This window comes from Gymnoscopelus microlampas, assembly GCF_963454915.1.
Source record: "Gymnoscopelus microlampas genome assembly, chromosome: 10".
Taxonomy (NCBI): Eukaryota; Metazoa; Chordata; class Actinopteri; order Myctophiformes; family Myctophidae; genus Gymnoscopelus; species Gymnoscopelus microlampas.
In genome coordinates, this window is record NC_139947.1 from 14,623,482 (window position 1) to 14,636,275 (window position 12,794).

The following is a 12,794-nucleotide window of genomic DNA, read 5'->3' on the forward strand; positions in this document are numbered from 1 at the left end:
CCCATCTAAAAATATGTTGTGCCAGGGACCCCCGTACCAGTTTTGTGTTGTTAAAATGTTTCTAGATCAGCTATTTTCAAATATCCGATGCATATAGATTTCAAGTGCTCATGTGGCCTATAGGCGCTTCTTTTGGGCTTGTTTTCATAAACCTGATTGCTTATTTCTCTCGCAAAATCGGGCAACACTGGCCAGAATGCGACAGACGGCCAGAATGACTGAATTAATGACTGTCTCTTCCCCTTCCTCTCTCCCTCTGCTCTTATTTCTCACATCCTTCAATCGATGTTGAAACTGTAGAGCAGATAAAACTTTGCATCAGTCTGTTAAGAAACAGAACATTATGCTGCTTTCTGCCTGACACACACTGCTTCAATAGAGGAGAAGTTTCATGATTAGATCTTAGCTAATCATGAGAGCACCACGGTGCCCTCTAGTGGCGTAAAGGTAGTTTTGTTCATCTGAGTGCATCCATCCATACAGCCAAGGTTCAAGTTTTTTTTTTTTTATTGTTGCAGTAAGTAAGTAGAGTAAAAGCTATTTCTGTTCTTCTTCAGATATTGCAGCAGTGTAAGTAATACTTGCAATTAAACAAAAACAAATAAGACAGTAGGCTGATAATAATGAGGGAATAAAATAAATCAATGTAATGTTTACAGAGTATACTATAAACACACAACAGTTAGGGGAGAGAGAAGGTGCCAGAAAGGAACGGTGCTGTGCATTTAGTTCTTTCTCCTGAGCGTCAACATCTAAAAATGTGAAAATGTAGCATCTAATGTAAACATAATTCATGAGCATGCAGGAGTTGTAACTGTAAAATCTGTAAAGTCTGAGAAACACTCATTTGTGTTAACCGGGATGGCCCCTGTTTTGCTTGATGTTGTCCAGGAGAAGATGAACAAACTGCTGGAGGTTTACGAGCGGCTAGGGGGAGAGGAGGACATCGTAAACCCAGCCAACGAGCTCATCAAAGAGGGACACATCAAGAAGATGTCGGCCAAAAATGGGACAGCACAAGACAGATACCTCTACGTGGTGAGAAGTTTAAACAGGAGTCATGTGCTGGAAACCAACCAGTGGTGGAAGAAGATGTGTTTTACTTAACTAAAAGTAGCAATAATATCACAATGTAGAAATACTCTGTTACGTTAGTAAAAGTCCCGTATTCAAAGGTTTACGTTAGGAAAAGCACAAATGTATTGGCATCCAAATATACTTCAAGTACCAAACGGAATGTCCCAATTCACAAGAGTCAAAACTTTAAAAAATGTGTCAAAATATTTTGAAAATAGCAGATCTACAATCTCACAACGTGTCACATCGTGGGCATATTGTGAGCTTGTAGATCGCCCATTTTCAAATAGCGCTCAATTGGTGAATGTATGTTATATAATAATGTTAGTATACAAAGTAACTAGCCTGGGGCCAGGCTGTAAAGCAACTAAAGGTGTCAAATAATTGTAGTGGATCAAATCTTTAAGTAGTGGATCAAAGTATTTGCTTCCAAGATATAGTGGAGTAGAAGTATTGAAGCATTGAAAAAGATTCGGTAGGGTTGGCGAAAGGGCCTACTCTGTGTGGAGTTTGCATGTTCTCCCCGTGTCTCCTATGGTAGTTAATACCCTCACAAAAACACGTAGTAATCCTGGTGCCTGGGGCACGTGTTCCTTCCACGCGCTACGTCCTACCGGGGAAACTCCCCCCTGGCAGGTGATAAGAAGGTCAGTTGGCTCTCATGCATTGAAGGAGGCATGAGCTCGGCCCTGGGCTCCCTAGGCTGTTGGGGGGAGTGTAGCGCTCAGGATCACTTCGAAAATTGGCACCGGGTGAAAAAGGGTTACAAAAATTGTGGGATAAAAAAAGAAGAAAAAAAGAAAGAATTTACATTCTCAACTAAAGTAAAAAATACCTAAAAAATGTTAGTACTTGAGTAAATGCACTTGGTTACTTTTCACCACTGTAGGAAACTATGAACCTGAGAAGGTTTAAAGTTATGTAACTGATTGTGTTGTCTTTGTGTCTCTGGTCTAGTTCAACAACATGGTGCTTTACTGCGTTCCTAAACTCAGACTGATCGGACAGAAATTCAGTGTCAGGGAGAGGATCGACATCGCTGGCATGGAGGTACGGACGGATGCACTGCCGTACATTGGACCTTTACGGGTCAATTTTTACATTTATGTTAAATTAACCCATTCAAACCGGGAACGCATCTGTGTTACCACTTTATCCATATTTTATACTTTGGCTATTCAAAAATAGCAGATATACAAGCTCATAGCGCGGCACGAGTGCCGCGCTATGAGCTTGAAGATCTGCAATTTTTTGTCTTCTAAATCCTAACAGTGTTTTTGAAAAAAAAACGTATGTTGATAGATCAGTGGTTCTTTTTCATGTCAAGGACCACCCAAAATGATATGTATTTGTCCGCGTACGCCCCCCATCTCCAAATATTTTGTTCCAGGGACCCCCAGAAGCTCATAGCTATGAGTTTGTAGATCTGCTATTTTGGAATAGCAAAAGAAATCTAAAGTGACACAGATGCGTTCCCGGATCAAATGGGTTAAGACTCTGAAATTTTGCAGAGTACAGTTCCCCTTGATCTCTTGTTCTTTGCATGCTTGTTCTCTGGGAGGGCATTGAGCCTACGTTATGATTAATTATACATGGTTGTGTGTGGGTGTTACGCACCGAAAACAACCGATCTACATTTGTTGCAAACGTGACAAGTCGTGAGCTTGTAGATCTGACATTTTTCGGAGGCCGACACCCGCACGCGACCATGCATGGAAACGTCATTGAAGGTGTTTTGGGTTCTTGTCTCTTGCAGGTGCAGGAGAACTCCAAACAGAACCTCGCTCACACGTTCACCATCATCGGCAAGCGGCGTTCCCTGGAGCTACAGGCCAGGTAGGACCACCACTGTCTGCATAAACCTCTTATCTCCATATTCTAACTCTTTGTGTTTTTTCGTAAATTAATGCCCTACCTGATCAGAATACTACAGCGTCACACAAAAGCATCAAAAGTAGCAGATGTGCAAGCTCTAAAGCGTTTTGAGCTTGCAGATCTGCTACTTTTGCATCCTGAAAAGTAACAGTTCTGGACATATGAGGTTTCCTCCCGACAGCGACGATTTATTACTTTGTTTGAATTCAATTACATTGCTGTAGATGTAAGATGTTTTTTTTATCACCATTGTTGGTTAAGGAATGTACGTGTTCATTTAATTCTGACAAGACTTTATTGTTTACACTTTCAGAGTCAAATTATCACTCTGGATTTTGTTGTGAAATGAATTCTGAATTATTTTTCTTCTTACTTGCTTTATAGGACAGCGCAGGAAATGGAAGATTGGATACAGGTACGCATGCAGCCATGCACACGCGCACACACACACACACGCACACGCACACGCACACGCACACGCACAGCTCTTTTAGAGACTGGTATTAGAGAGGCTCTCACACTGTGTGTGTTTGTGAATTGTGTTCTCTCATAAAGCCTCTCATTATTGTGTCGTTTAGCTCATAACAGCTGAATAAAGCTGATTAAAAGCCTCCATGGGCCGTACATGCTGCACCGAGGGCTTTCAGAGTATATTTTGTGTTTTTGGATGATTGGAGATTAAAGACTCCCCCCCCCCGCCCCCTCCTCTCTCCTCCTCTCTCTTTCATCCTCTCATCTCTCCTCCTCTCTCCTACATCTCTCTCCTCCCTCCTGTAGGAGATCTCGGCAACAATCGAGCGTCACAAGCAGAACAGTGAAACCTTCAACAAAGCTTTCAACAGCTCCTTCTCCCGTGAGGATGACCACCAGCCTGAGTCACCGGTCAGTCCCTTAATCAGTCTGTCGGTCAGTCATCACTCATTCACTCACTCATTCACTCACTCATTCACTCACTCACTCACTCACTCACTCACTCACTCACTCACTCACTCACTCACTCACTCACTCACTCACTCACTCACTCACTCACTCACTCAGTCACTCACTCGGTCACTCACTCACTCACTCACTCGGTCACTCGGTCACTCACTCACTCACTCACTCACTCACTCACTCACTCGGTCACTCGGTCACTCACTCACTCACTCACTCACTCACTCACTCACTCACTCAGTCACTCAGTCACTCAGTCACTCACTCAGTCACTCAGTCACTCACTCAGTCACTCACTCGGTCACTCGGTCACTCGGTCACTCGGTCACTCACTCACTCACTCACTCACTCACTCACTCACTCACTCACTCACTCATCATTCATTCATTCATTCATTCATTCATTCATTCATTCATTCATGGATCATCCTGGAACGACATTAGTCAGTCATACAACAACTCACCATCAATGGACGTCTTGCTATATTACTCACACAAATGTAGTGAGTACTATTATAGCGAGACATGACTAAACCTACATATAGAAGCTGTGACATTCACACAGTAAGCTTGAGCTTCCCAGAACTCTGTCATGACCTAATAGGGTTCTAACCCTGACACACAGTTGTATACAGAGCAACTCTATGGATGTGTTCTGACCCACTTTGGGCTTGTGTGACGCTGGACGCCCGCCAGCCGTGTTGATACAAGCCAGAGGAGCAGCCTCGCTGGAGGCCCACTGACACCTTGTGGTAGAGATGTGAAAGTGCAGTGCAGGGGTGCCGATGGCCTAATGAGGCGCATACCACACATAGGGCCCTACCTTTTAGGCATTTTTTACTATTTTGAAAAACATTTAAAAATAGTTCAAATAGCCAATCTACATCGACGTTTTTCAAAATAGTAAAATATGCCTAAAAGGTTTAGACATAAGGGGTAAGGTGGCGCGTATGCGATGCGAAACGGTAACTGCATGAAACTGTGTGCATCTGATCCCACTGACATGACTGCACAGTCTGTACAGAAACACAGCACTGTCATTCACAATCTAATTGCACCATCTTCTTTGTAATATAATGTATAGAAGTAATACATTACTGCAATATATAATGTAAAGTTATTTTTATTTGTCGATAATTATTTATTATAACAATAATTTAAACAAAGCAGCCCAAGTCAGTACACTCACATGACTATCGATTTCCAACCATGTCTTTAACTAGCCTACTATTAACTTCATGAATAGTAGCTGTAGCATACTATTTGCAATACAGCTGCTAAAATCATCGGTCTCCCTACACCCAACCTCACAGAACTGAACAATAGATCCATCACACGCATAGCTAACTCCATAGTTCAAGACACCACCCACCCACTCAACAAATTCATCAATCTCCTACCCTCAGGGCGCAGGTACAGAACACTCACGTTTAACAGGGCCCGCTTTAGGAAAAGCCTGGTGTCTGCAGCTATCGAGGTCCTGAACAAAAGGCCCCGCTGAAAAATCTGTCCTATTGACACCAGTTGTCTTGTTGCTTGTTGTCTGTCTTGTGTGATGTGTAATGGTCTTTTTATGTAATGTACAGTCAGTGAAGACGAATTTCCCCACGGGGACCAATAAATCTAATCTAATCTAATCTAATCTTCTACTCAAACTAAAACGTGTTAATTGACCTATCTGTCCTTTGTCTAGGACCATGCATATTTATTTCTTTTGATACTTAAATGTGGTGCTAACACTATCTGTCTTTTGTCCAGGAACAACAGTAGGCTACCTTTATTTCAATTCAAATAGCAATACGCATGCATGTCTATCCTGGAAAACTCTACAGCACAGCTTTCTGTCTGTCTGATGGTCTATCTGTCGCGGGAGGAATAACAGCCCGCATGTCGTGTGAGCGGTGTGCGGGGGAGGGGGAGGGGGCATGAACGAAATCGTGAACGCAACAGTTTCGAGTCATGAACGTGTTCGTTCACGCTCACGGCAAAGAACTAGTTCTTATGAACGGATCGATCATGACCGACACATCACTAACAGCGAGTTGCAGGTTCGATTCCCAAGCCGACCTCCTTTGCTTCGTGTCACTCCCTGTCTCTCTCTCCCTGTTTCCTGTCTATCTCAACTGTACTATCCAATTAAAGGCAGAAAAGCCCCAATAATATATATATATATATAATATTTTTTTTCGCCTCCTGCAGGGTCCCTGGAGCAACACGTCCATTGACTCAGATGGTGAACGGCTGCATGAACGGGTAAGTTGCCCTGTAGAAAGTATCAATCGATATATTTATACAGCATTGACTCTGCGGTGGCGCAGGGGTAAAATGCCAATGTCTAGTAGAGGTGTGCATCTTCAATGGCCTGACGATTCGATTACGATTCACCTGCTAACGAATGAACTCTCGATTCTACAATATTTTACTATATTTATATTTAATATTACTATATTTTCTGCTGGCCTATTACTGCTATAAGACCATTTTTGTCATCAGTTAATACAAGCAGTCTAATACATTATTATGAACGCCTTTGTTTATAAAGTGCTGTAATTTGTAAACCAAATGAAACAAATGGCCTAGCCTACCTATTGTGAGAATATTCAGTCAAAACATACATTCTTCAGCGGTGTATTACAACCTTACGACGGTGCTGCCTGTGATATAATATATAAGAAAAGGTTTTCACAGCTGTAGTAAGACATGGGCACTTCACAGTGCACAGTAAAAACCTCACAGTGCACAGTGTTCATTTTGCTCTGTCTCTGAGAGTACAAATGTAAGCAAACGTACCTGCTGCCTTTGCCGGCCAGGAGATGAAGTGAAGTGATATACGACCCTTTTGCCTCTCCATAGCAGACCTTCTCATAAGTGTATTGTGAGCGTTCAGAACGGCGTTGTAAATCACAGATGATTAGATTGTCCGCTTTGAAAACACTGGCCGACGTTTTATGACTTAATGGCTTTATGACTTTCAAGCCTCCCTCGGTCCCTCTCGCTAACATGGCATCGCAGACAGTTGAACGCGACGTTGCCTTCCGAAAGTACTTGGAAAATCAACAGTGAACGTTAACAGGCTATAATCTATGATGTCACGTCACTGCATCGATGCAGAATCGTGCACGGCATCTTAGATCTTTTTTCACATCTCTAGAGTCTTAACCCATTTAGACCGGGAAATCTGTGTCATTTTTTGATTTCTTTGGCTGTTAAAAAATAGCAGATATACAAGCTCATAGCGCGGCACCGAGTGCCGCACTATGAGCTTGTAGATCTGCTATTTTGGATTTTTTTTGAAAATGTGTGCAAATCTTTGAATATATATTTTTTAAAGCAAACATTTGTAACTAAGCTCTTTGTTTCTGGGAATTCTACAAATATCTTCTAAATCCTAACAGTTTTCTGAAAAACGTATGTTGCTACAGTATATTTATAGTATATATATACTTTTTAATGTCAAGGACCATTCTGGGGACCGCCAGAAGCACAGATTGGAGTTAAAGATGTTTGTTTTAAAACGTATATTCAAAGAAGTTTCCACGATAAAAAAAAAAAGCAGATCTACAAGCTCATAGCGTGGCACTCGGTGCCGCGCTATGAGCTTGTAAATATGCTATCTGTATATCTGCTATCTGCTACCTCCCAGTGGGGGGGGGGGGGGGGGGGGGGGGGGCTCACTGGCAGGTGAGCCAGCAGGGTACAACAGCAGTGGCATTAGTATATATACATTTAAAGCCTTAAATTCATGCCTACGTTACATCTAGGTCAAAGTCTGAATATACAAATCCATTTTGATCACTTGCAAATAACAGTGTGGACAGTCAGTCCTAAAGATCACATTTGAGAAACAAAACACCCATCTGACCGGTCAGATGGGTGGGCCGCGTGCATTTTCAGAGCATGTTCATTTCAATGGTCAATCAATCGATTGTGTTCTGGCTTGGATCAATGGCACTAACACAGTATACTTACTGTAGAGTAACTATATATCTGTATCACTGTTCTAGAGGGAATCACTGCAATTGACAGAAAGAAAAGCTTGTCTTCTATAAAGACAGACATTCTGTGATTATGTGTTACTGGCACCTCACGCTCCGTCTGTCTTGCTAGTGGAAATCTAACACAACAATGGCACAGATTTCACACTTCCTCCCACAATGCATCTGCACTAACCATCTGGTGGCTGCCGTCGTCACCTTGCTATGATTTCACTTTGTGTTTTTCTGTTGTTCTCTTTTTTTTTTTTTTGGGGAGAAATTTAACAATAACATTACAGCTCTCCATAGATTTCTTTTTTTTTAAAAACAAGACATTGACAACACAATAAAACAATATCACAAGATAAAAATAAAATGACAGTAAACAATAACACAAAGAAAAAACAAAACAGACAAATAGAAACACTAGCACTATTTTATAGTTTGTCGTGCAATGGTGTCGCATGAAAACAGCCGATCTACAAGCTCGCGATCTGCTATTTTTGCCATCTTTGGAAGGATTTTGCCTATAATGACTTGCCCAAAATAGGGAGGCCAGGTTGAACGTGGTTAAGGTTAAGGTCAGGGGGTCAGGAGTGTTGGTGTGGGGGGGTAAGTTAACGGAAAAGGAAGATAGAAAAAGACAGACAGACAGACAAACAAAAGGGCAACAAAAGGAGAAGAATCCTTCCTGCCCAGAGTGTGACATGACTTCCTGTCTCTCTCCTCTGTGCAGAAGAGCTCCAAGAAGAAGGACAAAGAGAAGCAGACGTGTAAAGGCTGCAACGAGAGCTTCAACTTCACCAAACGCAAACACCACTGCAAGTCCTGTGGAGCGGTGAGTCAAACATCGCTGCAAGTTCAATTCAATTCATTTTAAAGAGCCTTTATTGGCATGACAAAAAATACTGTATGTTTACACTGCCAAAGCAGGTGTGAAATAAAACATATGTGCAATTAAGATCACATTTTCAAACTCTCTTTGGGTTTACCTTTGATCCTATATCACTATTCCTATGCATTTGATGTATTACCTCGTGTTTTCCTTGCTTACTGTAAATCGCTCTGGATTAAGAGCATCTGCTAAATACCCTAAATTGTAAATTGTGTTTGTAATCTGTGGCAAGTCCCTGCGGAACGAAAAAAGTATTTTGGCCAAACTGCAAGCCACCATGAGGTCTCTCAACTTCTTTGTTTCTCTCTCGTTGCCCCCTGCAGGCCATCTGTGCAAAGTGTTCCAAGACTCTGGACAAGACGAGTCGAGTGTGTCCGGAGTGCTTCGAAGCTGCCCCTGAGGTGAGAAATGGGTGCTGTGTGTGTGCGTGCGTGCGTGCGTAACAGGCAGACATATAACAGACAATTAGTGTAGACGGTAGCAGCTGAAACAGTCCATGGTGATCCATGAAGCTGGCTTCTAGAATTTTGGCTTTACCTACCGAGTCAGTATTGGTAAACAAATCACAATCAATACCAAAGCCTTGGATGTCCCACATATTGATGTGGTCGTGACTTGTCCATTGGTTGTAATGTTGTACGGCGGTACTGTTGGCCCTTTTCAGAGACAGACGGCGGTGACAGGGGACAGCTACCTGCTGTGCGGAAACCTCCACCTGCAGGAGAAGAGCAGGAACTCCTGGACCAAAGTGTGGGCGTCGGTGACCAAGACGGAACCTCTGGTGCTCTGTCTGCACGCCGGTGGACAGGTAGGACTGTCACCATCATGACACTTAGTAGGAACGGGAGAGGCTTAAGAAGTAAGTAGAGGCTCATTGACGGTATCAGCCAAGAACATGGGAGCAGTGGTGGAAAAAGTACTCAAATTCTGTACTTAAGTAAAAGCACCAATACTGCAATGAAGAAATACTACGTTACAAGTAAAAGTCAGGAATTCATAATTTACTTGAGTAGAAGTACAAAAGTATTGGTATAAAAATGTACTTAAAGTGCCAAAAGTAAAAGTACTAAAATGTTTGAAAATAGCAGATCTACAAGCAGATCTGTGTGCTTGTAGATCGGCTATTATCAAATAGCCTAGGTATAAAACAGGGCTAAAGTGGTTAATGTATGTTTTATAATGTAATAATTTATATCTGCAAAGTAACTAGTAACTAAAGCTTTCAAATAATTGTAGTGGAGTAAAAGTACAATATTTGCCTCTGAGATGTAGTGGAGTAGAAGTAAAATTATTGGAAATTGGAAATAGCCCGGGATCGAACCCATGATCTTCTCAAAGGCAAGAGCTCTACCGACTGAGCTACTCGGACATAAAATAGGCCATATTTGATAATGTTACACTGAAAATATGAACAAGCTCACGATGCAACGCGTTGTGGGCTTGTATATCTGCTATTTCCACTATTTTTGAAAACGTTTGAATGACAATGTTTCAACTTGGAAACAATTATGAAGATTATGCAAAAATTATTGCGAGCATCTCAAACAATTTGCGATCAGGCAATTATGTAATAATTGTGACAGGCCTATAAACACGGACAGTAGAGCTCATTCAAATTCCTCACAGAAAGATTGAGAAAACATTTTATTTATAAAATGTGCAATATTATTATATTTAATCTTGTTTTTACTCCCTGCTCAGCAGCACATTAGAAGACAACCATTTTATGAGCAGGGAGATTGCGGACAACACCATCGCTTAAAAAAAGATTCCCTTAGCAATCAGTGTTTGGAAAGCTTTTCGTTTGGAGAAAGAACGTTAATTGTGCCTGCGTCATTTAGAGCCTCAAGACCAATGTCCCCCAGAAAGCTGCTGCTCCAAGGATTACCATTAATGAGGGTTCAATGAACATTTCCTGATTACACAGAGAGAGACTGATTGGGAAAGGCTTTATTTATCACCGCTGTCGGGCTGCAAACCTTGTATGTCTCATAACGCTGTTGTCCGGCAGAAACCTCCATGTTTTAACCTTTTGTGTTTTTTCGTGAATGAATGCCCTACTTGATCATACTACAGCCTCACACAAAAGTATCAAAAATAGCAAAGCTCGAAACGCGGTGCTAAGCGACGCGTTTTGAGCTTGTAGATCTGCCATTTTTTTATTTGAGTCTGAAAAGTAACCGTTTTGGACATATGAGGTTTACGCCCGACAGAGACGATAATGTTTGATGCAGCCAGTGAGCTGGGAATGCAAATGGAAAATCTATTGCTTTTTCTATCCTCAGAATGTTGACCCCATGATCTTGTACTGGACCACAAACAAGCCCCTTGTGCTTTTTGAGTTATCCTCTTATAGCAAAACCTTTGACTGAACTACCTGTACTGTTAACAGTCTTGTAAAGTATTCAATTAATAAATCCTTTTTTTTTTCCAACAAAGCATATCGGCGTTGTCGGGTGAAAACCTTGCATGTCCAAAAAGGTTACTTTTCAGGAAATAGGAAAAAAAAAACCTGTTCCAACACTTAAAGGAGTAGTTCACCCAAAAAAGTACTTATTTTCTATCAATAGGGCAAGCAAGGCTGATGTCACTCCCCGGCTGCGGCTAGCCCCGCCCCCGGTTGGTGGGGTCGACATCTCCCTTCACTCAGAGTTTCACTAATAGTAGCCTGCTAGTTGGTGCTCTTTCAGCAGTGTTTCGCCAAAATGGGAATGAATTGTTGTATGAAAACTGTTCCACAGCTTCTCACCATCGACGAGTTGAGAATAAAGGGGATAAAATGGACAACAAACTAACTTTTCACCGCATTCCCAAATGGAAGCCAGCCAGGTCTCCCGATGTAACAAAGAGACTTGGCTTGGTTGTCTGACAGCCCAGATGACAGAAAAAGATGTGGAAGAAACACGCAAGATAGCACACCTCAGGATCCATGTAGAGAGGGTTATAGGCACTACTATACGCAACAAGTACCTATTAAATGGTAGGGTACCCATCACTCTGATGCATACACCTAGCCTGGTTCCAAACAGGCTGAAAATCAAGCTAGCATAAACCAGGAGTGGGCAGGACATGACAATCCTTGACTAAGTTGTCTGAGCGTGCTGTGATCTGACTAACTTGTGCACCCAGCGTGGTTCTGACTTCTGAAACAGTTTTTAATAGTACCCTTCTGCATAGTACAAGCAGACATGAGGTTGCTCTGTAGATACATTATCTGTTCCCTTTTTATGTACATAGTAACCTGTACATGTTTTCAAATAAAATACATAGTCTTTCTACATAAAATGATTATATGCAAATAGAACCGCATTCTTTCACATGGCTAAAATGCATAGGCCATTCTATCATTATGCAGTGCTTTCATTCAATGCAAATATAACCGAATCCTGATGATGATGGCTCAGGTCACCAGTTGCCTCACATGTTAATGATCACATTATAATATGGATGGGCAGAGATCATTTTACTCCTCTTTGAGCCTGATGAGTTTCCTTTTTTATACACATAGTAACCTGTAAATGTACCTTGTTTTCAAATAAAAGACATCTTCATGTGACGTTGACTTACAGTGGTTACTTTGTAGATTTTGATTATTACAAAACATACAGTAACCACTTCAGCCCATACATTTCGGCCATTTGAAAATAGCCGATCTACAAGCATTGTGAGCTTGTAGATCTGCTATTTTCAAATGATTATACATTTTATACATTTGAAAGTTTGTTTTTGCAGTTGGCTTTTAACATTGTTGATGTAATTCATTGGATGTGCCGCTGTGTGTACAAGCGATATAGTAGTGTACCCTGTTGGATGGGTCTGTAGACTGGTAGTGACCCAACCAACATGGTGAATCTTGGCCACGCCCCCCAAACCACTCCCCCACCCAAGCAAACTTTGCCAGCCCTATTATACATCCTATGAAGCCTTGAATTCATGGAGATTTTACCAGCTTGCAAAGCACGCTTGTCTAAGAAGATACTGAGTTAGGTCAACACTTTCTAGACCCTTTCTAGACACTTTTTCATAATTTGCTGCCCTTTA

General features: G+C 41.7%; 2 protein-coding genes across 4 annotated transcripts in view; both read left to right on the forward strand.

Annotated features, from left to right (window-relative positions):
- LOC311052848 (protein bicaudal D homolog 2-like) overlaps positions 1-12,794 on the forward strand; it is a 424,382-nt gene that overhangs the window by 169,254 nt on the left and 242,334 nt on the right. The gene's annotated exons all lie outside the window — the stretch shown is intronic.
- fgd (faciogenital dysplasia) overlaps positions 1-12,794 on the forward strand; it is a 96,153-nt gene that overhangs the window by 81,702 nt on the left and 1,657 nt on the right. For 2 of the 3 annotated variants that reach the window (XM_084068072.1, XM_084068074.1), the window contains 9 exons: positions 892-1,038; positions 2,035-2,127; positions 2,834-2,913; positions 3,337-3,367; positions 3,730-3,858; positions 6,084-6,137; positions 8,595-8,696; positions 9,077-9,154; positions 9,418-9,561. In XM_084068072.1, coding sequence (XP_083924198.1) covers positions 892-1,038; positions 2,035-2,127; positions 2,834-2,913; positions 3,337-3,367; positions 3,730-3,858; positions 6,084-6,137; positions 8,595-8,696; positions 9,077-9,154; positions 9,418-9,561 — 858 coding nt within the window. The remainder of the gene's footprint in view (positions 1-891; positions 1,039-2,034; positions 2,128-2,833; positions 2,914-3,336; positions 3,368-3,729; positions 3,859-6,083; positions 6,138-8,594; positions 8,697-9,076; positions 9,155-9,417; positions 9,562-12,794) is intronic. The other variant, XM_084068073.1, reaches the window with a different exon arrangement.